This window comes from Pezoporus flaviventris, unplaced genomic scaffold (genome assembly GCF_033815535.1).
Source record: "Pezoporus flaviventris isolate CSIRO_AGI_PZ_B2104156 unplaced genomic scaffold, CSIRO_AGI_Pfla_v1 ptg000081l, whole genome shotgun sequence".
NCBI classification, from domain to species: domain Eukaryota; kingdom Metazoa; phylum Chordata; class Aves; order Psittaciformes; family Psittacidae; genus Pezoporus; species Pezoporus flaviventris.
This window is the reverse complement of record NW_026892629.1, coordinates 2,607,460-2,633,757: the sequence shown is the minus strand read 5'-3', so window position 1 is coordinate 2,633,757 and position 26,298 is coordinate 2,607,460. Positions and strand designations below refer to the sequence as shown.

General features: G+C 38.2%; 1 protein-coding gene across 3 annotated transcripts in view; it reads left to right on the top strand.

Annotated features, from left to right (window-relative positions):
• ENPP1 (ectonucleotide pyrophosphatase/phosphodiesterase 1) overlaps positions 1 to 22,981 on the top strand; it is a 54,482-nt gene extending 31,501 nt beyond the window's left edge. For 2 of the 3 annotated variants that reach the window (XM_061474872.1, XM_061474873.1), the window contains 17 exons: positions 1,044 to 1,153; positions 2,386 to 2,451; positions 2,752 to 2,824; positions 4,486 to 4,594; positions 4,840 to 4,971; positions 6,605 to 6,636; positions 7,771 to 7,898; positions 8,776 to 8,845; positions 11,911 to 11,998; positions 14,149 to 14,324; positions 14,854 to 14,905; positions 17,660 to 17,814; positions 18,592 to 18,727; positions 19,762 to 19,842; positions 20,865 to 20,997; positions 21,723 to 21,879; positions 22,727 to 22,981. In XM_061474872.1, the coding sequence (XP_061330856.1) occupies positions 1,044 to 1,153; positions 2,386 to 2,451; positions 2,752 to 2,824; positions 4,486 to 4,594; positions 4,840 to 4,971; positions 6,605 to 6,636; positions 7,771 to 7,898; positions 8,776 to 8,845; positions 11,911 to 11,998; positions 14,149 to 14,324; positions 14,854 to 14,905; positions 17,660 to 17,814; positions 18,592 to 18,727; positions 19,762 to 19,842; positions 20,865 to 20,997; positions 21,723 to 21,879; positions 22,727 to 22,894 (1,866 nt within the window). In that variant the 3' untranslated portion in view covers positions 22,895 to 22,981. Of the gene's footprint in view, positions 1 to 1,043; positions 1,154 to 2,385; positions 2,452 to 2,751; positions 2,825 to 4,485; positions 4,595 to 4,839; positions 4,972 to 6,604; positions 6,637 to 7,770; positions 7,899 to 8,775; positions 8,846 to 11,910; positions 11,999 to 14,148; positions 14,325 to 14,853; positions 14,906 to 17,659; positions 17,815 to 18,591; positions 18,728 to 19,761; positions 19,843 to 20,864; positions 20,998 to 21,722; positions 21,880 to 22,726 lie in introns of those variants that run through there. The other variant, XM_061474874.1, reaches the window with a different exon arrangement.
• The last annotated feature ends 3,317 nt before the right edge of the window (positions 22,982 to 26,298 follow it).

Genomic DNA, 26,298 nt, shown 5'->3' with positions numbered 1-26,298 from the left:
GGGAGGTGCTCCAGTCCCCTGATCATCCTCGTGGCCCTCCTCTGGACTTGTTCCAACAGTTCCATGTCCTTTTTATGTTGAGGACACCAGAACTGCACACAATACTCCAGGTGAGGTCTCACAAGAACAGAGTAGAGGGGCAGGATCACCTCCTTTGACCTGCTGGTCACGCTCCTTTTGATGCAGCCCAGGATACAGTTGGCTTTCTGGGCTGCAAGCGCACACTGAAGCCAGCTCATGTTCATTTTCTCATCAACCAACACCCCCAAGTCCTTCTCTGTAGGGCTGCTCTGAATCTTTTCTCTGCCCATCCTGTAGCTGTGCCTGAGATTGCTCCGACCCAGGTGTATCAGTAGTAGTAAAGGTTTATGCTGTGCCCAGATTACTACTAAACCTAAAAGATGCGTAAAGAAAATGTTTCAGTTCAATCATACAGCTATGGCAAATTTTCTGATACCATCAAGATGAAGTGGCATGGGACAGTTTGGGTGAGTGCTAACCTGAAGAATAGCAAGAAGTAACTGGCAAAATGTAAAATGATAAAACCAGTAACTATTGTAACTGGTTTTAGTAATGTGGGTGGACCAATTTTTATTTTTTTTTGGGGGGTGGAAGTGTAGACTTTGCAAGCTGCTGAGAAGTGGTTTGCACAAGTGAGGCAGGAAAACATGCAGAAGGCAGACAGAAACCTGCAAATCTTGAGATCAGCAGTAAAATGAGAAGAGCTGACCAAAGTCCTACTTTTATATTTCAGAGTATGTGGGACATATGTCCTCAGAACATTCCTACCCCTTCTTACTTCACTCTTCACTGTTCTTAAGACATTTCCCCTACCTAGGTCTGTACCCAGCAGAAAGGGCGCAAGTATTTGCCATAATGAATTAGGCTGCAAGGTATATCTGGATTGCAGATGACATGCAAGATTGACTGTATGGTGTCCTCTACTTACATTTTTAGGCTTTGGTCTGGTGGTAGTGCATTTTCTTGCAGTTACTTGGTTAAGTTAGTGACCTGCACTAATGATGGTGATTGTTGTCCTGCAGATTTGGCTAACGGCTATGTACCAAGGTTTAAGAGCTGCTACGTTCTTTTGGCCTGGGTCAGATGTAGCAGTTAATGGAACCTTTCCAAACCTGTATGAAAAATATAATAGGTATGTAAATTCCTGTGTCTTGGATTAATATTTTACTTAAACTGTTGCAATAGGATGTACACCAGAGAAACCATTATTTCCCCTTCCACCACCCTGCTTTTCTAAATAGCTGTATGCAACATGTAAAAAGATAAGATGCAATTAACTTTGTTTCAGTATAACATAGATTCTTGTCTAATCATTTTGTCATTGCTCAGCAAACGTTTTAAGGAAAGATGTGGAAAATCAGTTTTAAAAGCAGACAGCTTTGAAGCTTTAGTGCTTTTCTGTTTCTACTTACGAACATCTTTTGTGGGTGTGTTTAGAGTCATTCAGCCCAAATGTCTCATACACTGAATAGATCATGGATTGTCATGATATTGTCCATGAAAACTGAAGTAATCTGAGGTAAATTGTTCCAATGTAAAATTACTTTCATTGCAAATTTTGAAAGTATTTCATATTAAGGCAGTCATATTTTAGTGATTGCTCTTCACTGCAGCTAAACCTTTTCTGACTAATGAAAATTCTAGATAAATCTGTCTATCACCTTTTATTTAATAATCTCAAAACTCGCCCAAGAAATCAGGCTTTTCACTTTGATCTTCCTAGGATTATTTCCTATACTCTTCTTATAGCAATCAAATTCTGATTGTCGCCTTAGATCTTTTTTTTGTTAGGAACTTGTACCTCATTACTTGAACTTGTATGGAGTAGCTGAATTACTAATTTTGTGGGTGCCTCATCTTGTTCTAGGTCAACATGCATATTGTTGGTCTCCTTGATATAGAGCATCTACTTTGTGACATAATTGAGAACTTGTATTCAAACTGTTTAAACATTTAACAAAACAACAACAAAACTCATATCAAAACCCAACCAGCCAAACCCAACAACAAACCATCCCCAATCTGAAACTTTTTCAAAATATAGTACAGGAGTGAAAACTTGCATATGATTTTGCACCTCAAAGCCAATTATTCTCTTTGTATAATAAACACAATACTGAGAGCTTTATTCTAATCACAGTACAATCAACGGGGATAATATTCAAGGGAGCTTTAGATCAGGCCGTTAACTTCTGTAGACTCGTAGGCAATTAGAATAAACTTGCATCCTGCTAAATCACCATTAATGGTGTCTAGTTGAATTAAAATTTCTTTGCTAAAGTACATTGACTTTGTAATGTGTGACTAAAATTTTTTAGCTTTTGGAAGTGCAAGGTTGGTTGATCTTCTGTTGTTCTGATACAGCTCAATCCCCTTTGAAGAAAGGGTGGTAACTGTTCTCCGCTGGCTGCAGTTACCTGAAGATGAAAGGTACATATGCAACTGCAAATTCCCGTTCAAGTGGTGTTGCAGTTAATCGCTTTGTAAATATTATTTCTGCTTCAAACAGTATCTTATACAGTATTCTAACAGAGTTAAAGTATTTAATGCAAGCCTGTTTCTATGACTGAAATCTGTTATAATTAAGTTACATTTCTCTATTTCCCTTTAATGTGTCCTTCCTCTGACAGTGTTGTTTCCAATATTTGACATCCATTGTTGAAATATAATCTCTTCAAACTGTCTCAACATGTATGTAAAATATGACATTTTTGGTACTGTTTGATATAGACCACACTTTTACACTCTGTATTTAGAAGAACCAGATTCCTCGGGCCATATGTTTGGACCAGTAAGCAGCGGAGTAAGTAGTTTTGTAGTTTCTTAATTTTCTTATTTTTTTAAAATGTGGATCTTTGCTCTGACTCTATAATAAACTTTCATGATTCATGTCAGGTTAACCAAAACCGTGTTCAGTATGCTTATGAGGAAAAAGAATTGTGAATAGACAGTCCATCCATAATTAACACTGATATCAAAGCATGTAATAAACAGCCTATTTAGTAAGTCTAACTCCTATTTTATTTATTTCAATAACTTTTAAATTGCAAAAGCATTTTTTGATATGTGTTGTATGTAGTTTTATCTATTGTTACTAATTCTTTATGTTGATTTGGGGTGGGGGAACCACAGAAAGTTTGTATACTTTCAATTTAGCAAGAATAGATTTTTATAGCAATGGTCCAAATTTTGGTGGTTAAGCATTCATGTTATAGTTGTCATTTGTTTTCCCACAGTCTCTGTACAAAGGTTAGGTGAATATTGGTCTTATCTCCCTGTGGTTAGATTTTATATGTTCTTGGAAAGAGGGTGATAAAAGGGATATTCACCCCATCACAGTCTGTGCTGTACCTACTTTATAAATAAGAATGTTTTTTGAGACAGCTACTATTTTCAGAACTGCTAAACAGCACTACCTTTTAATAAACCACAGTGAAAAATGCAAAGGAAAAAGCTCCTGGAAATTCAGGAACTTTGTAAAATTCTCTTGTCTTGAATGGTCAGGAAGTTTGGGCATCTTAATCCGGTATTTAACCTCAGTGGTGACAACAGTAGAAACCTCTTGCCAATTTCGAAGGTATTAATGGTTACTGTTTCTTTAAGGAACTGAAAGGTGAGTGTAAGTGCTCAGTGAAGTATCAGACAACTAATTAGAACTGCAGTATAGGGAAAGCGTTGAAATTGATTATAGTTTTCTTTGACTAATAAGTGGATCTGAAGTTCTGTATGTCAGGAATGCTTTGGAGAAAAAGATCCTGAGGGTTTGAACATAGTCTCCCCAGGAGCATCTCATCTTTGTTCACATAAACCCAGACAGCTTATACAAGTAGCATAATGAGGTAACAGAATAACTTAATTAAAAAGTACTTTTTTTTGGGCACTGTTTACTTGGCAAGTATTCAAAAGTAGCTCCAGTGGCTGTACCTGTGCAAATGAGCTTGAACGCCAGACCCCTGATCATGAACAAGGCTAGGCTGGTAGTTTGTTCTAGGCTTTTTCAGTCCCTTTAAAATAATTTGAGACTGATATCCAGTCACAATTTCAAGGACAGTTTACTCCAGGGTTTCTCTCAACAGGGATTCTGAGGAAGAGTACTGAGGCTTGGCTTCCTCTATTCTCTTCAGCCCTCTGGTGTTCTCCCATCAGCATCTGCACTCTTAGGCAAGACATTCCATGTTGCTCTTGGTTGTACCCCTCATAATGCAATAAACATCCTTTATTTCATACTTTTAAAACCACCCAAACCACCCTCACTGGCTATAACGTGGGAGTTGCTGCAGTTTTAGGTCCCCTGTGTCCTTCATACATATCTGGACTGCATCTAGCTTTGAAGTCTGTAAGAAGAGCTCCTTGTTCTTTATTAGCACAAACTGTTACAGTTAAAATTTATTCACTCTCTAGAAATAAATTCAATTCTTAATTGAAGTGTTAACACTTACTTTACGTTCCAATTTTGCCCTACAGGTCATTATGGCATTACAGAGAGTGGACAACATAGTAGGGATGCTGATGGATGGTCTCAAGCAAATGAACTTGCATAAATGCCTGAACATTATTTTCATATCAGATCATGGTAAATTAAATTTTATAAAATAGATCAGAATTTAATACTTGCTTTTATAATAATATTCTGAGTTTATACTTGCATGTTTCTGGCAAGGTTAATGATGCAGCCAATACCTGTAGAAATTATGCTCTGTACTATCAAGATCATGCAAGAGATAATCGGTGTAGGTGAGAATCAGACTATTTTGGCCTCAACAAGGTTTTTCTACACTGGTATTCCCATTTTTAAATGAACTTTATTTCCCTTTGCAGGGATGGAAGCAGGGAGCTGCAGAAAAACAGCATATCTGAACAGCTATCTGGACAATGTTCAAGATTTCATGGTAGTACCTGGTCCTGCAGCTCGCCTAAGACCTAATAATGTTCCAGATGAGTATTTCTCTTGTATGTAATTGCTAAACTAATTTTTGTTACTTGGTTATACACTTTTGTACTTTATGAATACAGTCTTAGGATTCATATATTCCATTGGTAAACCTGAGTGGAGGTCAACTAGGTACAACCTGGGTAATGATGAAGAGGAAATAAGAAGTAGTGCACCTGTGTTTTTTAAAGGCTGGGCTGAAAGTTCATTTGAATCCTACAGGTTGCTTTTGGTGGCTGCCTCGGAGTGACCAACTGCAAATGCTTTTGCCTTGTGAATGGCATTCCTTTGAACTAGATCTTCGGTGCTCAAGACAGCCCAAAAATGCCCCCCTCATGTTTCACCTCATTTTCTGATTTACCAGTTTATATATGAATTTGCTGTATTTCTGTCTTAAAGGAATGTTAGACTGTTACTATCTTTTACATATAAAAAAAAATGGTCAAATGGCCTGACAGCAGCTGAGTAAACTACACATAAGCATAAATAAGAAAATAAGCCTGAATAAAAATCAATGAATGCTTTAAAAATTTTAAACTTTGATTCATAGAATTCTAGAATCACAGAATGGTTTGGGTTGGGAGGGAAATCAAAGATCATCTAGTTCTAACCCCCTTGCCATGGGCAGCAACACCTTCCACTAGACCAGGTTGCTCAAAGCCTCATCCAACCCATGCAGTCTCATTTTAGATGAACACTTAATGCCTGCTGGTTTTAATACTTTTTAATGTTGGATACAGGTGTTCCCTTCACACCTGATAGTTTTTTTTTTGTCTATCTAGGTTATTCTTCTCCATGCCCTTTAAAAGTTGTAGACCTCAACCCCAGTGACTTTAAGTCCTGTTTACTTTATTGCTTGATGCTATTCCAGATTGGTTTAAATGTTTCCTTGGAGAGATGGGAGTTCTCAAATGCAGTTACAGGTTCTCCCTGGAGAAACAAGTTCAGGAAGAAGAAAAGCAGAGCATCTCCTGCTTTTGAAATGTGCACTGTTTTCACGAAGGAGCATAAGTTGTCTTTGTAAAACTGCATATATCTATGTAGGAGTTATTAATAGTTTCCTTGCCAGTGTGATCCTTTACATGCTTTGAGTATCAGACTCAGGACAGAGTAACTGTGTGAAATGTAATGGGCCTGTGTTATACAAAATGTCAAACTAAATGATGTAATGGTCCTTTTTGATTTGAGTCTAAGTATCTGGATCTCAGCCAGCTTGCACTTGGCTATCTTTCTAAGGATGCTTGCCAGATAAAACTGCTGCCCTGGTTGTTATATTTGTTTCTTTTTGCTTAGAAGTTTATTAGCAAGAAGGAAAAACCCAGCTTGGTTAGTGCAGCATTTAGTTGCCTCTTTTGTGAAAATGTACTTCTTGGATTATTTTTCTAACTGTGGCTAACATAGTTTAAAATTTTAAATCTTTCAATAAGTAAGCAAGGGGAGGAGAACTGTGAACTAGAAGCTCATAAAAGCAGTAGCATGACAGTTTAGTGATTGTTTTGTTCCATGTGGTTTTCATTCTGGAAAAATAACTTCTTATGTCCAGATTTTTTTTGAAACTCAAGCCAATTATATGATGTGATGGGAATGCTTTCATTTTACATCTGATTTTTTTTTTTAACTTAGGTGTCTAATTCTTACATATGATTCTTCCAGTTAATTATGAAGGCATTGTCAGAAACCTCACAGTAAGTGTCTTTGTGTTTGTTGTTCTAGCTTAATTTCTATTGACGTTTACAGTATTTTATAGCATCAGCTGTTTGCTGGGCTACTTGCATAGCATATGGACTTTGAATTGGTGACCTTCCATACGCAATGCAGTTAACAACAAAAGTAGTTCCACTCAGGGGAAGGTCAAAGTTGAGTAAGGTGTCATATGGCTTTTTGGTTGTGCATTAACTAGGGTTTTGTGCTCAACTCTTTTCACTAACTGTATCATGTTGCTCTTCAAACTGAGAACTTGTGTATCTGGACCATACTGGCTGAGGGCCAAGTCAGTGTAAAGCTCAGCTCCATTTCCTGGACAAGCATGAGATTTTCTTGCCCACACCTTTTAGATAAACAGCTTTGAGAGAGGTTATAGATTTTTTTTCCCTTATTTTTTTTTTTTTCCTTCATCTTCAGAAACTTGCTTTTCTGCTCTATACCTGTTCTTAATGCCTGCACCACAATCAGTTTGCCACTCGGTTGTGCAGACACTGCTGGTGGTGAGAGCAGTGCTGTTTGTATAGATACTTCACTTTTCAAAAATTCCAATATTACAGTAGAGGTTTTTGTTTGGTGTTTTTCTTTTTGTGTGTGTTTGTGGGTATTTTCTTTTTTTTTTTTTTTTGTTTTGGGGGTGGTTTTTGTTTTTTAAATCATTAATGGATCTTGGTGGAAAAATCTATTTGTCCCTGAGGGATCAATCTGAAAACCCTTTGAATGTCTGTTATTTTCTGTATTGCAGAGAGGTAGAATTATTGCAGTGGATAGTCTACAACTTGTGAATGTATCATGATGTTCATATTTTGGTGTAAATCTTCATTAATTCTAATCCATACTGTTTGGTTCTGTATAATTTTCTGTAAAAAAAGAAGTTGTGTCCATAATCCAATGTAAATATTATTCCAATAACTACTGAATGCAAAACCAGACAGTATTTGTTATTTAAATGGTTATTAGTCGTGTCCCCAGACCATAAGAATCTAAACCTGACAGAGTCCTGTTGTCCTTAGTGGAAGTTATTGCAGGACCTTTGCTATTGAAGTGCATTGTAAGAACTGTTCATGACATAAGCAGAAGTTTGGTGAAGCATACATTTTATACGTTAAATTTTTCAGTGCCTAGAACCAAATCAGCCTTTCAAAGCTTACATGAAACAGATGCTACCCAAACGTTTCCATTATTCATATAATGACCGGATTGAACCATTGCACTTCTATTTAGACTCCCAATGGCAGCTTGCTAGGTAAGTTACAGTTTTCAGTACTTGATTATACAGTAAATAATTTAATAATTTCTTGTTTTCTCATAGCATTTCTCTTCCAAATGCTATTCTCTTCTAATAACTATCAGTGATAGCTATTAAAGCATGGTATTCTTGTTTGTCATAGCAAAAGGACATTGCAAAGAAACAGTGCATACTTCAAATGTTAGAAACTTTTTCAGATACTTGAGCATGCCTTGCCATGCTTTAGGAATTTTCAAAGTGAGTGTTGAAAGCTAAGCATGTGCTTAACTACTTAGTTGAATCAGTCTTTTGAATGATCCACTGGAATGTATTGAATTTACTGGGCCTGCTATTATTAGTTACATGTTCTGACCAATGACTTTACAAGTCCCAGAACAATAGCATCTGCTATAATAATAGAATTTTGAGCACCTCTGTTCAAAAACCAAAAGGGTTTCAGTCTGCGTATTCAGTAAGTCCTGTTGTCTAACACTGTGAGCAAGTTTTTATTAAAAACCAAAGAAATATTAAGAATCTATTTGTATGAAGTACTGTGAAGTTCTGTTACCTGAATGACAGTGAAAATCTGTTACCCTAAGAACAAGCATTTTGCTTATCTGTAATCTGATATTTGGCTTTAAATTACTCTGAACATTTGCGAATTCCAAAGGGATAACATTTGCTGAGGAAACTATCTGCAGATAACATTTGCAGAAGAAGTTATTTTCAAGGCATTCTTTTCCAGAGCTTTCTATTCTTTCTAAAGACTTTCTATTCCCTATGGACAAGCCTTTAAGAATCTTTAAATAGATACATGGACAGTGCATTACTGAATGCGGTTTATACTGATATGATTTATAAAGTGTGAGTTACAGAAACTGTGAATTTTTAATAGGAAACCGCTTGAGATTAAAAGATGTACAGGTGGATTCCATGGTTCAGACAATCGCTTCCCCAGTATGCAGGTGAGACTTAAACTTACGCTAGCTCTTATTTTTAGCTCCTTTTATTTCCGAATGTTGTGTTTGCTGGGTGTGAGACTTAAGTTTTTAAAGATATGTAACATTATTCCATCTGCAAATAAAGAAATCAAGCATTTGTAGCATTCCTATTACGATGTGCTGGGTAACCAACAGAGGGTGGGATTCCACTGTCATAAGATTTGGGCAAAAACCCAACAGGACTTACCCCAGAGATTTCACTGTACTGTTAAGAGTCAAAATTGCACCATTTTGGTTGGTTGTAACATTAAAAGCAGGAAAAGAGAGAACTTATCGAATCGTCAACACAGTAATTGTAGGTCTTAAGAGAATTCAGATTGGAAGACCTCAGGAGGTCCCTAGTCCCACCTCTACTTAAAACACAGTCAGCTGTGAGATCACACCACGTTACTCAGGCTTTACCCAGTTGTCTTTGAAACTGCTAAGGATAGAGGCTCTACAGCTTCTAACCAACTCATTCCATTGCCCGACTGTTCTCCTTTTGTAAATCTGTTTAGTTATAGCCAGCCAGAACCTTTCTTATTTCAGTTTATGCCTATTGTGTCTCTGCCTCCCACTGTGTAGCACTGAAGTGGCAGTCTCTTTGATGATGGGGGACTGCTGTTATGTCCACCTGAGGCAATTTCTTTTCCATTCTGAACAAGTTCATCTTCCCAGGGCAGGAGCTTCAGCCCCCAACCATCTTGGGGGTCCTCTACTGAATTTGTGATGATTCTTTATTGATGTCATTCCTTTATGTTGGAGGTGCAGAATCCTCATATGGCGTAAAGAAATGCTGAGTAGAGAGGGATAATCCCTTACCTCAACCTGCTGGCTCAGCTTCTGTTTATACAGCATGCGATACTGCTGACCTTTGCTGCCAAGGTGTGCTGCTGGCTCATGTTCAGCTTGCTGTCCAGGCCTTTGCAAGCAAAGTTGTTCCCTAGCCGACCAGTCTCCATGGGCTGTAAGGCTAGTCCATTCCTTGTTTTCTGGGTTGCCTAAGAACGGAAGTAACAAGCTTAAGCTGCAGTAAAGAAGAGTTGATTTGTTTATTAGAAAACTTCTTTTTTAAACCATTAGCGAGTACAACAGTTCGCCCTGGAAGTCTGTGGAGCTTCCACTGAAGGTGTTACTTAACAACTGGTCAGACAAGCATCTTTTGCAAAATACATAATTACTTTTGATCCTGTCTTTTGTGAAAGTTCACTAGATTATCTCCCAGCTCCGTAATTCTGCTGTGTCATGCTAGATTATGTATCGCTGTTCTGAGGTACAGGAGAAAGCATGTCGGTTGTTTAAAACAAGGAGAGTCCTGAAATTCTTCTCTTTAATGAGAAATGGGAGAGATCATAGGGAAACACGAAATCAGATTCTTAGGCAGCTCCATCTAATTTGGGGAAGTCACTTAACCTATCCTCTGCTTTAGTTTCTGCTATCAAAACAATGAAAAGCAATACTTTTCATTTGAAATAGCTGGTTTTGAGGATGCAGTCCACTAACAGTTACGAGGTACTTGCTACTATTACAGTTAATATGTGTAAGCACATCTATATAGAGAGAACCCTCTATTTAAAAAAAATTACTGAAAGCAACTTTTATGAAGAAACCTACATAGGCAATGTGAAGCATAGATTTCACTTAAAAGCCTAACTTTTCATGTCTTGTAGAATAATGTAGTGTTGGCATCAAACTGCTAGCCAAAAGCAGTGTTAATATTGTATCAGTTTACCCTTCCAGGCCTACTCTTTTTCCCTGATTTGACAGTGAGAAACCTGTTGATAGGGTACCTGGTAATGGCTTACAACCAACAAGTCCACGTGATACCAAATGCCAGTTTTAGCATATTCTCTCTGCTACAGTTTGACTTGTGTAATTTCTTTTGTTCTGGTTCAGACTTCTTCTAGGCTTGTGATTGTCAGTTCATAAAAGCCCCAACTGGTCTTAAACCAAACATGTTTTATCCTTTTGCGGCTAACATTATAGCAGCATGAATTTCATGCTCTGTAATTAACTAGTTCAACAGAAAGGAGGTAGCATGTTCCTGCCTCATCTGGTTCAAATTAGGCTTGTCAAGTAAATTATTAGCCTACAGTATCAACAGTTGCAGAATGTCAGCCTGAATTATGCTTTAATGTCAAAAAAAGCAGTTAGAGTTGAAGCTCTAATTTTTGCCATACAGCTATGAAGCCTGAGACAATTGCGTTGCAAAGAGCTTTGAGATCTTACACAGGAAGATGCTACGGAGTGCAAAACATCTATCACTCATTCAGTATCTTGATACCACAAATAAGATGAATATCTCAGGATAAGTTTAAAAACAGGTTTTTTTTAGGGGGGCAGCAGTTGAGTTAAGCATTTGCTACCCTTGCCTCCTTGTTCTTACTCCTGCAGCAAACCCTGCTCTATGCTGGTGTAAGCTTTGCATGGCTGCAGTGGTAAGTAGGTCGGAGAACTGAACCAGAAGGAAAAGAGACAGCAGGAAAGAAGTTTTTTGAGCTGGCTGTGTTTCTGGATCAGGTTTGCTGTACGGCTACACAATAACTTGTGCCAATACAGCTCGGGAAGTGGTTGCAAGAAGAAAGAACAGCTGCAAACCAGGCGTAGAAGCCTAGGATCTTGCCTTTGCTTAAACCATTTAAAGCATTGCTACCAACAGATGTTTTTATAGCCTTAAGTCAAAAGCTTCCACCTTGTTTATAGGGCATGAAATGCGATGGCTATTTTGGCTCAACGTTTTCTGTTTATTAAATTCCTCAAAGCATTTAAGAAAATGAATTTAACTTCCTTAAAAGCAAAGAAGAGCAAGGTACATCATAAATGGCTGAAGGCAATTTTTTAAAGGCAACAATGAGACAGTTTCCTGATACTCTTACTACTATAAAAAAATATTCTTACTTTTTTAAAGAAAAAATTGTTTTTTGACTTGATCCATACTATGCTGGTAAAGTTTAAGTTCTTAGCAGAAAATGCCCTCTGAATATGAAGATATTTTCCATTTTAACTTGTTCTAAACAGAGTTCCACTTTATTTTTCTCTGTAAATCCTAGGCTATCTTTATTGGGTTTGGACCAGGATTCAAGTTTCGTACTAAAGTTGATCCATTTGAAAACATTGAAGTATATAATTTAATGTGTGGTAAGTACAATTGATGGGGGTCATCTTTGTTCAGTAAAACATAATATCTTTTGGGCATTATAAATCTTCTAATGGCAGGTTTTTAAGTGTCCTTAGAAATTTGTCCTTAAAACTCACTGCTCATTTTCACAAATAAAAAGCTGCTTGTTTTTTGAGAAAGGTCCAGCCTTCTAAATGACTAACGGCTGTTTAGGATCTACTGGTCAGGCCACCTTACATCTCTCCGCTGGTCACCCTGTGTACTCCTCTGGCTGCTCCAGAGCTGGTAGTTTGACTCACCACTACTAAAACTGACTACTTTACAAGACTTTGAGAGACAAAGTTTTACCAAAGGGTTTGATCCAGAAAGCACTTACAGGGATCACTGCACGTGCTTAAGATCAGTGGCAATATTCAGGTATACCATGTTTAAACCACGTGTTTAAATTCTTTGCTGGAATAGGAAATAGGCCATTGTCAGGAAGCCTGCCTTTTGCAGTCTTGCTTACTTTGCTGTCTTAGAATCATAGAATAGTTAGGGTTGGAAAGAACCTTAAGACCATCTAGTCTTCTTATGTCACAACTGATCTTGAACCTCCTCATGACCCTGATCTGTGTATTCTGCATAGGAGGGGTAAAGTCCTTACTGGCATCCCAGTGAAGCAGGTTCAGTAACAGATCAGATGTTTTTTAAGTGCAGTCATCGAGGTCTAGATTTTCTATCCTGTATAGAAAGAATAATAGGATGTGCAAAAGCCAGCACATTAACTTCCAGATAAGAGAATGAAGCAAGGTGACTTACTCAACCCTTTCCTTGTGCAGGGCTTAAATGCCTTCTGGACTGCAGAAAGGCATCTTCTTTCACATGTTTTTTTGGGCTCTAGTGTTTCTCTTGGAGGTGGCTGATTACATCTTCTTGCAAAATGTAGCCTGAGAAGAGAGTTTCCCATTTGTCCAACATCTCTCATCACTTAAAGTGCAAGCACCGGATATGTGCAACTGTCTTGTCTAAATAGGGGAATTTCAACTCAGGTTTTCCATGTTGCCAGACTTGGGGATTTCTGGGGCGTTGTGAATTCCTGGATACTCCACTTAAAATAATAGTAACGTAACCGTGTAATTTAGCTGCTGAAGTGGTGACCTGAGTTCCGGGACTGGTTCTGATTTGGTTTTTTGCAGCTTTGTGTGATATATACATTGGAGCAGGGACTGCTAGGATAAGAAAGGCTGGTTTATTCTTCCAAAGAAAAGCAGCTTCATCTGGAGGAATGTCATTTCCTCCAGCTGAAGCTGTTTTGTTTGTTACAGGAGTGGTGCTGAACTTCCCTTCCTGCATGTGTTCAGTTCCCCATGCAGGAAGGGAAATTCAGCTCTAACTCTTGTGCTGTAGGTAGGTGATCTAGACACCAGCCTTTTGGATACAAGTGTGCCTGCTGTGTTTTGAAAATATCTTATTTCGTGGATTCCATATGAGTTAAGTGGAGAAACAACAAAACTATGAATGCTAGTGTGGATTAAGCGTGAAACAGAGCTTGAACTCTTCAGTATTTTGAAGGTGTCTGAAATATCTCCAAGCATTGGTGGTAGGCAGCTTCCAGTTGTTTGAGTTACTTTAATGGCAGATTTAGGTATTTAGGGTAGAGATGTTTTTCTGGTTAGGCTCCTTTTGTGACAATTTTGAATCTTAAAATTTTAGATGCAAGTGATGTTTTAGATGTAAGCAGAAACCTGTGTTCTGCCTAGGCTCTTTTATGGCTTTACTCTTCAGTGGTGCTTATGTATTTAATATTCATAGAAGTAAAAAAAAATAATCCAAAACTAATAAACCAAAAATCCCCCAGACTTACCCCCCAGAGCTCCAATGTTACATAGTCATTAGTTTCATGTGTTTGAGACTGCCGTTCTGTCCCCCACTGCAAGTTTGGATTCTGGAAGTTCATTTATCCTCAGATGTCAACCTCTGCCACTTTCTTGCACTTGTTCTGTCTCTTATTACAAGCAGACTAATACTATCCTGAGCTCTAGCTGAGAACATGTGTGCTTTCCCTTTTGGGCATTGTGATCAGCAAGCAGGGCAGCTTTATTGACTCCCCCATCCTTGTAATCACAATAGAATCAGCAGTGTACAACAGTCTTTCTAATCCTGCTAATATCACTTGAATTCTTCATAGATTTGCTTGATTTGAAACCAGCCCCAAACAATGGAACTCATGGTCGCCTAAACCATCTGTTAAGGAATACTGTTTACACACCCCAACATCCCACAGAAACAAGCCATCCTTCTGAATGTTCTTTGGTGGGACAAAGAGCCTTCTCAGTGAGCCTTGGCTGCTCCTGCAGGACAGGGGTAAGTACTGAAGTTGTTAAAGTGGAGGCAGACAGCTGTGTTGCGTTCAAAGAATGAAACTCTCTGGATTCTCCTGTGTTTATTCACCAGCTGAGCAGTTCCCTATTGTTGGTTTCAAAATCAAATCTTGCCTAGGGTTAGGGGGTACCAGCCTTTATTTGTATATCCATTTTTGCAGTCTGCTTATGTGAAGTCATATTCAGGTCTACAGAGCCTGGAAGATGCCGTAGAAGCAAGCATTGATGGGGAAAGCATTCAGTTCTTGCTTGCTTTACTGAATTATGCTGAAATTTCCCTTCTGTGAATGTTGTGCATTTGGGCTGTGGTTTTCAAGACTGTAGATTTGCCTTTGGCAAAACCAGTTTGCTTCTGGAAATTCTCCATAGCCTCTAGCCAATAGATGTCACAGTTATGTACAGTGCAAGGCAGATGTTACACTCAGTACTTTAAGTGTAGTAATGGCTCATAATATGCTTTGTAGGGCACTGATACTTAGTAGAATCTCACTGTTTTTGCTTTATAATTACAGGGCTTGCCAGTAAAGGATTTTCACCAGCGTTTAAATCTCACTGAAAAAGAAGGTAAGAACTTTAGCTATTAATATAAAATGTTAAAAAAGGTAGGAATTATTAAAATATGAAGTGTTTGTTAAACTTCTGAGCAACTCTCAAGTACTTTTAAATATTTGCTAGGGCTTGCTATAGTTCTGAGGCTTTCAAACATCATTTTACTGAACCCTTTGTTCTACAAATAAATATGTATCCTACTCCATGTGTCTTTATGGCATACATATTATCTGATACTTTTGACTTTTCTAGCACTGAAGTAATGAGCATTTCAGGATAGGAAGCAAAAATGGTGTATAGGGAATGTGCATGTATGCACCTGAGAAGAAATCTGTGCAAATACTGACATCACAATGGCAGCATACTTTTAATGGAGCAAAAGGGGTATTTTATGTGGTTGAGTTATTATGTGGTTTGAAGCTTTTGCTTGTTTTATGTATGTTTTATTTCCATTTATTGAACATACCATGTTTGAGCTGCAATTTGCAAGGCTGTAGATGTGCTCCTGATTTGTAAAGCAAAGTAAACTATTTTGAGCATGTAGCAGGTAAGACAATAAATAAATCATGACAATTGTAAGCCAAAATAGAATGTAGCCCTTAGTGCTAATGCCTTAAAAGAAAATCAAGACAATTAGGCTGTCAGACAGAGAAATAGGCTGAGACCTTGCCTTGTGAGTGTTCATAAAACCTTGGTTTTTATGCAGATAAACTCTATTTGGAAACACCTCACTGTAGGTCTCTGGTCTTAAATGCCAGTAACAGACAAGATCCAGTGCTTGCTGCTTATTCAGGGCTGATTTAAGGCTTCTGTTGGCTTGTGTAATTTGTCCTGGTAGAAAGAGCAGATAGAGCTTTCTTGAGTCTTTTCCACTAACAGCACATCTCTTTAAAATGAATCCCAGAACCCTTTAAAAATAACTCTTTTAAAATTAACAATCATGAGAGCAGCAAGATGAAATCCAGTTAGTACAGTACAGCGTGCTTTCCCTGAAGCATGTAAGATGGATTCACAGGAACAGACTGCTGATGTGTAGGTGGATGTTTGAGTGCCTGCTGAACCTGGCTTTGAAGAAACATGGCAAGGCCAGGTACACAACCTACTTCGGTTCTTCTGTTTGGTACAAATAGGAACCTAAGTCTCTAAACCTATGATTCTGAAACAGTAAGAATTTGGCTTAGGTTATCAGTGAGAAGTGGCTTAGCACTAGTCTTAATAATTTCTTGAAGATGATGAAATTATTACTTTTAATTTGATATGAAAAGCACAATTACAGATAAAAGAATTATAGTAACCAGTTTAGATGATTCTTAGACTATTTAGAGCTTATTAGTTACCTCAGTTTGCATATTCCCTTATTGAATGTCATAACCTGACGACCTGTAAGAACAACATAATATCAACTGCATTTTTAGTCTTATGAAAAAATGTTTAGTTTTTCCCTGACGGGTTAGAAATAAATGTAATAATCTTGACATTTTCTTGTGTTGCGGCACTGCTGTGGAAAAAAACCTGCAGCATTCATTGCTCAATTTATTTTCCCATTTAAAACAATTATCTTGAAATTGTAGTTCTGCATAACTTGTGGATGGTAGTGACCTATTAAGTAGTCCATTAAGTAGTCCATTAAGGACTACATGTTTTTACACCTTTGTTATAATTCCAGTTGTGTAATGATTGGAAATACTTGCATTTTCAAAGGCAAAGTAGTATTTTTATTTTAACATATTTCCATGATATGCTGGTTTTCCTCAAGTTTGTATTTTACATCAGAGAATTTAAAACTTGAAAACCTTCTTTTTGTTTCCAGTTGGCAAAAATGTAAATATTCAATGTTTTGATGAAATGGAAATGTACCTTGTGAGTTAAAACCCCAAACATTCTACTGATATTTGACTGCAGCAAATAATTGCAAGAGCATGTGTTTCTCATGACTCTATTTTGTTAGTTGTTTTTTCTTTAAGATAAATGGCATTGACTCTAAAGTAGTTATGTTGCTAACTGCCTTACTTTTCAGGTTCTAATGACATACCTTCTGCGGATTTTCAAAAGAAAGTCTTTACTCTTCATTGGATGCAGTAGTTTGCCAACAAATAGCCCATGCCTTAGGCAAGGGTCTGCGAAAACGCCTGTGCAGTATTATGCATAAATATTTGGAGATCTCTATCTCTGTATACAAACTTTATAAAGAGAGGTGGTCCATGAGAAAGAGGGAGAAGGAAGGTTTTGACTATCACATTAATTATAAAGCAAGTCCTTGCACATCAGAAAATTCACCCAGTCCTTCACTGTATCGTTTATTTAAATCTCTATTTCTTAGTCCTGTAAATGTCACTTTTGCATATGACTTTGTGTTTTCTACTAAAATAGTCCCCTTAGCAAATTTCAAAACACCACAGTTGGTTTCTGTTCTATCTGAATGTTACTTAAAAGCAGTTCCCACATTGTATTTAAGTTGAAACACAAAGTCAACAAAGATTCTAACTTAGATCCATCTCCTGTTTTAAATGGCAAACTGTTTTGTTTTAAATATAAGCTTAATTTGTACAGCGTAAGTTTAAATGATTGCTTTATACTTGCTTTGTCATTTATTTTCTTAGCATAGAAACTCTTCCTTTGACATAAGAATGACAATCTTTTTCTTTAGTTACTGTGCCTTTTCTATTTGAAAATTGGAAATTGAGGCAAGCATATTGAGGGTGTATAAAAGAGGAAGATGCTTAATAACCATTATTGATTGAAGTGTAACAAGCACTATTTCTGCCACAGTTAAGAAGATAGAGGAGCTTACTTTGCCCTATGGACGGCCCAGGGTTCTGCAAAAGAGCCATAATTACTGTCTTCTTTACCATTACCGCTATGTGAGTGGGTACAGCAAGGACTACAGGATGTCTCTGTGGAGTGCATACTCTGTTAACAAAAATGTAAGTTATTCCTGAATGCTTCCTAGATCTCACAGTACTGTCTCCCAGGGAACTAAATAGAACCATGTGTGATAAAAAGAGGAATTGTGTATGAACTTTACTGTCCTATGTTAGTAAGGACTATCCTTGACTATTTAGTGCTTCTTGGAATGAGATGCAGTTTTGCCTTCAGAGGAAGCAAATCCTCCAGTAAGTGAGGAGCCCATTGCCTTTCATAGAGAAGCCCTATGAGTCTGCACTGGCTTACTGATTGGCAGTGTAGGTCTGCCATAGCAGTCTGCCAGTGCTGTTCTTAAAGTCTGGGCTCAATACCAGTTTCATGGTCTTAAAGAAGTGTTTGTAATGTGGCAGGGCCGTTTGCTTGATGCTAAATATATTGAGGTTAGTGGCATGAAGCTACCAGTTAATCTGAACAAGTGGCCTAGTGGAGAGAGATGGTAACACATCTTGTTGCCTCTGCTAGCCTGAATGGACAAGTACATTTACAGTGTATCAGGTTATCTTTAATGGGCACCTCTAGATTCTCATTTGGAAGATGATATTCTCAACTTGAGTAAAATGCTGCAGTTCACTTTGTTTCCAAAATATACAAAATAGATGGGAGGGCTCATTTTCCACTGACAAAAGAGGAACATTTCTTGCATTTTAGTTAACAGCCTTCATGTATTTAAAGGCAGTAGCAGCTAAATACTGAGCATTCTGCAGTCCCCCACACTGAAGAGAATTATCGTATGTCAACTATCTGTTTTACTGTTGATACTTTCTTCTCATCAATAGGACAAATGGGTTTCTGATACAGAAAATACCTCCAGTTGTTTACACAAGGATGCTCGTATTTCTTTTAATCATAACCAGACGTGTTTGTTTTACAACAATCATCCTCGCCTAACTTATGGATTCCTTTCTCCTCCAAGTAAGTATGTTGCCTTCATTGTACTGCATATCTGATTTAAATGATTTGTAATGTAGTAGGTATAGTCCATTATCGATGTTCCTGATAACTAATCAGAGTATAGAGCAGTAGTTGCTGAATTGTTGCTGTTCAGCGTATGCAAAAGAAGAACATTTTAGGCACTTCAGCAGTTAGTGGGTTGTCCGAGGTCACTTAGTACTTTCCAAAAGCTTTGGAATTTACCAGGTTTCTAAAGTGGCATCTCATAGAAGAAACTGGAAGGAGCATCTAAACCTTGAGTCAAGTCTGACAAGCTAGTAAATTGCAGATTCACTTTGTGAGAGGGGTGTTACTTGGAAACACCCAAAACGTGTTTGGATGGAAACATCCAAAGTAAAATTTAGGGATGTTTCACTTAATAAAAAACCTGTCTTGATAAGTTTATTTTCTATTTGAAATATACTGTTGTGTGCCATATATGGTCTTTAGTAAAGCAACTCATTACTGATCTGAAGAACATAGCTCTGATTCTCAAACATGTTACAAAATATTTTTCTGTTTGTAAGTGGTTATATTGTTTGTGAATTGTTGCTGAGCTGGTTTGGAAGCATTTTACATTGACTTTACTGCATAAAGTATTGAGTAGTATGTTATTTAAACATCCATATCAAATGTAATTTGTTAAGTTCTGTTAGAGCTCCTATTTTTATGCCTAGATTTAGCAGTAAGAGCAAATTGGTCTGACACTCATGAAGTGAATTTTACTCCCTTCCCCACAATTGAAAAGTCTGTTCTGGTATTTTTAAATCTCACAAAAACTTGTCCCTTGTACCTCTGAAAAGAGCAGTTGCTGGTGCTGCTGAGATTATTTATTTTGGATGGGAAACAGCATGTACTGAAGTTAGCACTTAGACCCACATCACCTTTGGAAAGTGAAGTTAGGTCAGCTCCACTTTAACTTTTACACTTTAACTTTTTACACCAGTCTTTTGAAGCATGAAAATGCAAGCTTAAAGTAACAAATCCAAGTAATTAATTGCTTTTTTTCGTTTTAGATTTCATGATAGATGGAAAAAAACATCAGTATGATGCCTTGCTTACTAGCAACATTGTGCCAATGTATCCCGCATTTAAAGGTATTTATTTATATGCGTATTTTGTATGCACAGTTGAATCTTAGAAAGGCTACTGTTTTTTTATTGTTTGTTTTTGGTTTTGTTTTTTTTTTTTGCTTGCTTCCAAACCATGCAAATGATTCCTGCTTCAACTGTCTCTGTAAAATAAGATCTCCCTCAACTGCGGGCTTCTTACCTCAATGAAAAGTTCCCAGAAGTAGGATTATCAGTCTTGTGAAAAAGGCCCACCATTGTGAGCTTATGATTCCTAATCAACTGGCGCATTACATGGGAACATAGTGCAAGACATTTAATGTCTGACATCTTACATTTTCCTGCCTACCTAAACGGGGTTTTAAACTGAATATGCTCTAGAGAACACCAATGCCATATATAACTGTGTGAGTTAAATTACTTTCAAATTCAGGGATGTCTTCTAAATTCAGATGGGGTTCCAGGCAAGAGTCTAGGGCCTCAGTATTATCCTGAAACAGGATAATAATGATGTCTCAGAAAAAATATGAAGACCTGGCTTTCTTGGGTGAGGGGGATTAAGCATTTTCCTAGTGAAAAAAAAAGGGTAGCATTTCCTCTGGACAAAGAAATGTCCTGTTTTGTAACAGAGTAGAGGTCGACACTTAACTGTAATTAAAAATATCATATTGGTACTTCACAGCTCATAGGTGTGGGTGACAAAGCTATCCAGGCCAATTTGGTAGTGTGGTAAGACACAGGTTGCCTTCCCTCCTCTAGCTTCTCTGCAATTTGCATTCCAGTGACAGAAATCCAAGGACACAAGGGAGCAGCATCACTATGCCTCAATCAGGTTTGTGATTAGGGTAGCTGTGAAACCACAATGTCAGGAGATACTGCAGTGCATGCTGCTGCCCAGTTAGATGCAACCTTTAAAAACTATAAACAGCTGTATAACTAATTATTTTCCTAGCTTATCATGTCTATTTATATTCCTGAAAAATCTGCACAGTTGTATTAACAGATTCTACCTTGGATATGTGTTTCCCACTTCCATTACTGTGTTTCAGTGTTATGGAACTACTTTCATCAATACCTGCTACCTGAATATGCTGCAGCCAGGAATGGTATCAATGTAGTCAGTGGTCCTGTGTTTGATTATGACTCTGATGGGCTCTATGATACTCCAGCAAAAGTGAAAAGGTGGGAACCTTTCCACATTCTAATGCTTTGTTTCTTTCTCCTATTAGTGGTCAAAAAGCAATTATGATATTTGTTATCGAGAAAAGCATCTTGTGGAGATGGGCCCTTGTCAGGTTATATCAGTTCAGAGGGACAGACAAATAGCCCTAAGCAGGTATGGAAGTGTAAAGCTTAAAAATAAGCTGCAAGCACATAGAGAAAATGCACCCTCAAAATGTGTCATCCTGAACTCTGAAAGTGAAGTGTAAGAGCAGATGTTGCATGTGGAAAAATGTCTGCTAGCCTGAAATCTTTTGATATTGACTCTAGGAGCAGACAAGGCAGGGGCTTGTCCCTGGTGGCATGGTTGGCACTTCCTGACCTGGCAGCGTTCCACTACAAAGCTGTGAATGCAAATAAACTAGTTAGCAAAATTGGTTCAAGCCAGCAGGCAGGTGGTTTTCTGGATTCTGGCTGAACTCTCCATGTACTGTGGATTCTTAAGGCATTTTTATGATAAATCAGTTTGTTATGCCTCATCAAACCTGTTACTCACATCAGCCTACAAGCCAAACTGAATTTGCAAAATAGTAATCTGGAATTTTCCTTCCTAAGGCCTAAGCTTTCTTTGGGCTAAAAAAGTGGATTGCTAAAACTGATACGGCAGAGTATACCTGATTTGCTGTCATTGTTCTTGGTGCAAGTATGGTTTGATGGATTTTACAGAGCAGTCTTTTGTGTTTCAGACACCCCAGTAATTCAGAAGTTCCAGTTCCGACTCACTTCTTCATTGTGCTGACTAGTTGTAAAAATACTTCTGAAACTCCTCTGGACTGTGAAGGGTCTCTAGATGTCTTGCCTTTCATTGTACCTCACAGAGAAGACAACAGTGAAAGCTGTGCAGTAAGTAGTCTATTCAGTCCCCACATACATCTGAAGTCAGGCTTGAACTTGTTTTGCTTTGAAATTAACTAGTAAGACTGTAAAAGTGTGGCAGTCTATCATGATAATCTTGAGAGAGAAAACAATAGTTCTGCAAACAGAGCTATGTTAAAGCCTGTATATATCTTCAAATGTGAAAATAGGTGTTCCCTGTTTAAAGAGCAAAACTTCGTGCTATCAGAGCAGAGTCAGAGTATTTAGAGACCATTATCAGTGTGATACACGCACAGACTTCTGCAGCACAAATATCCAGTCAACAGCTGAGAAGGATGAAGAACTTCTGGGATAAGATGAGTCATCCACAAAGGAAGGTCAGTGCTAGGCCAAATGTGTACTCAAAGGGAGAAGACAGATGTTCCTGAAGAACATCGGTTGCTTCTAGTTGAGACTTTGAAATTGTGATTGGAATGCACACAGCTATGCTCCACATAAGCCAGAACAAAGCATGGAAAGTGTGTTGACCTATCCTACAGCAAAGTATGACACAACTTGCTGCCCAAGTCAGGCTCAGAAATAGTTTTATCATAGATGTTGGATAGATGCTGGACATCACCTCCTATTCCACATTATTGCCAACTTCTTCTGGTGCAGCAACACGGTCTGTGTAATTAAGGAAGTAACAACAAGTATTAAATTCAGGCAAGCTTATAGCTATTTTTAAGTCAGTGTTCTCTGTTTGTTAGATGCTTGCCAACAGCGACTGCTTTCTGTTTCTATGAAATGTCAAAATGTCTTTTGCTAACTTAATATATATATGTAACAAAAAAGATGGTTTACAATCTCTTCTTTTCCTCCTCTGTCCCAATAGGATGGCAAATCTGAGTCCATGTGGGTTGAAGAGAGAATGAAGTTTCATACAGCTCGGGTCAGAGATATAGAATTACTTACTGGACTCAGCTTCTATCAAGACAGAAAACAGCCAGTAGCTGAAATTTTACAGTTAAAAACATATTTACCAGCTTTTGAAAGGGTCTGATTTTTTTTTTTCCCTATGGAATGTTGTTATCCATTTCACAACTGATTTGTAAATAGACTGGTTTTAATTAATGAAAACTTTTTTTTTTTAATAAGCTGGAACATTTATTGAACTTTTGACCAAAATGCCAGTAGGGAGGAGAGTGGGTGCCGTATTTCTATCTCAGGGACTCCTGGTGGACTATGTGTGAAACACAGGATGGCAGCTCCTGTCATTCCCACTTGAATGTGGTAGAACCATGTCCATTATTAAATGTTAACAGCCTTTAATCATCACAGTCTGAGACACGAACAAAAATGTTATCTTTTATATGCACTGGAGAGGGAAAAGTTCATAAAGCATGAATTATGATCAGTATTCTACTTTCAAATATAAATACTTAACAAATACAGTTCTGGGAAATAACTACATTCTTGGTGACCATTGAGTCACCATTGGTGACCATTGAGTCCTCAAAAGGAGTGAGGACTTCTCACTCCAATTTTCCTTGAAGCATGAATTATATCCTGAGCTTTGGTTCTTATAAAATAATGGTTCGATAAACTAATGCTAAGCTAGTAGGACTGGCAACTGAAACTTCCACAGCACAGAAAAGATGCCTGGCTAAAGTTGTGTTATCTGGGAAGCCTTGATATGTTGCTGCCCCCTGGTGTCTCCGACACCTAAGGAGAATTTGATGCACAGGTTGCATGTTGTTCAGTGCATCCTCAGGTTAAGCAGGAATTGTATGCATCAAGTCACCTGCAAATCACAAGAAATTAGAAATTAATTCAGGAATATCTCTGAGCTCCCAGAAACAATTATAACGATTCTGTGATCTTACTTCAAATTAAACTTCAATTCGCTGCAAAGATTTTGCTTTCTTGAAGCAAAGATGTCTTTCTCAATTTGGTGAATAATTTTGTCAGCTGCAGTTCTGAAAACCCATTTTTGTCAAGAAAAGGTAATTTTTGCCCTGAGATTGTTTCCTTATTTAGACTGCTAAGATTGTCATCTGTAATGGCACATCTCATCACTGAAGTAGATGCTCGCAGGCCATTCACTTGTCTGTTGGTGACAAATGACCAGAACAGAGCTGCATTTGTAGCTGTCTTTAGTGCACTATCATCCAAATTACAACTCGCATAAGTTTCCCATCTTGAATGCAGACATGGCCAGATGTAAATTCTGAAGAAGCATGTAATGAGCTTTCTTGGAAACTTTCAGGCTACACAATCAGCTGCTACAGGCACTCAGGAGTGTAGGAACTCCCTCCTTTTCCAGTACACATGCAATCACCTTCCTAATTCTCCCACTCTCTCTAAAGCTGATGAGCCAAAATTGGCTCTGTTTATATATAAAGTTTGGCATAGTCAATTACACATTTATGCTCTTATTTAAAGAGAAGAAAATACGTCACGCACAAGTATGTTAGAAGAATGAAGAGCCTGTGACTGAGCAGAGAGATATTTTGCATTACAGCTTGGTCAGGGGATGTAGAAGGCTGGATTCGAAGCCTGTTGGAAGTCAATAGAAGCTTTTCCATTAGCTTCAGTTTGAGTGGGCTGAAATCCTGGGACCATTTTTTTTCTTTTAACCAAATGTATTTTCTTTATCTTCTGTTACAAGCTTGATATTTTTTTTTTTCCACCTGAAGTAGTTTCACTGTGTGAAATTCAAATGTGTTTGTAGCAACCTCACATTATGATATGACTGTGACAGCATTATTCAGTGTAACTGCTTTGTAACATTGCCTGTGACCAATAAAACCATCGGAAGTAGTATGTTGTTCATGACCCTTTCTGTACCAAATGCTGCTGGCTAGCTGAAACAGTGGTGCAGATATACAGCACTATTTTGCATTATTTTGGAGGTGTGGGGAGGGAGTTGCTTCAATGCCTGCTCTTTGAGTTGAAAATAACTTCTCCTCCAGCTGGAATATTGAGGTTATTATTGAAAGCATTCATTGTTGAAGGGGAAGGTAGGAAGAAAGATGGTGAAGATGTTCTTAAATTCTTTTTAGAACTGGCAGTGTCTCCTGAATGCAAATGACAGATGTTAACATCTTCAGAAAGTGAAGCATTGCCAGTTAAGAGGCAGGCTAGCCTAGCTCTTGGGTAAAGATGGAACAGGGTAGGCTTCAAGCAAGTGATTGCTGGTTTGACCTAGGGAGGATTTTGGGAGGGAGAGAGCTGTGAAACCTACTATGGTCATCAAGAGAGGGTACTGGCTGAGAGGGTTTTGGCACATGGCTTTGCCAGAAATTGACAAGTCAACTTGACAAGGAAGAGAGCTATCCTGTTTTAAACTTAGTGCAAATAGTTTTGCTTCTTTTATTTCTTCATCTTTGCTTTTTTAGAAACATCTGTAGTAGTGGTGGCAGAGCACTCTGAATAATTGCTGGTGCTAGTCATGGTGTTGAGTGGCTGGTGACACCCCAGGATGGCAGATACTGAACTGTGGTTTTGAAGCCCAGTGGGCCCCAAGGAGCATGCTGTGGCCACTGTCAAACTCATAATTCTGGAAAAAAATTACAGCTTTGTCTATCTGGATGTAAAATATTTTGTTTCAGCTGAGGTATCAGAGCTCCAGTGAGCGTTCTTAGTAGATGAAGCTGGAAGGTGTCAGAGCAACTTTGTCATGATGTCAGCATTTTTCAATGTAACTGCTGCTTAATTTCAGCTGCTGCATCATCTGGCCTTCTTTGCGGTAAAAAAAGATAGTGGAGGAGCAGACTAAAGGTCATCAGTCTGGATGTGCCTACCAGTGTCATGTGTCACCAGGCCTTCCCAGGGAAAGCACTAGGAGATACTGTAAGCTGTAGTTGGTGCCCAACTATTACTGTGAAGGTGCTGACCAGTTTCCATGTCCTAAGCAATAATATTTGCTTAGGACGAGGAAAGGATAACTGAAGAAGGGAGTAATAGGCGCCTTCACAGACATTAAAGATTGTTTCAGGGTCAACAGAGTGAATCATGGAACACTAGGCTGGGAGGGACTTCAAGGATCATCTGGTCCAACCTTTCAAGGCAAAGCATGACCTAGACTAGATGTCCCAGCATCCTGTCCAGCTGAATCTTAGAAGTGTCTAGTGTTGAGGAATCCAACGCTTCCCTGGGGAGATTATTCCAGTGGCTGGCTGTTCTGATTGTGAAAAATACTCCTCTTGTGTCTGGTTGGAATCTTTCTAGGAGTAATGTGTGCCCATCACCCCTTGTCTTTTCCATGTGTCTCCTTATAAAAAGGGAGTCGCATTCTTTTCTGTAGCCACCCTTTAATTACTAGCTTTGCTGCTGAAATAAATGCATGTGGAGTTGTGCCTTCAGAGGTATTCAGGTGGTACAGATTTATATTGCTGGCTGCTCCAGTCAGTAACAGCAAGGTAATTAATTTGACTAATGTGTTACAGGCTTCTTGCTCTTATT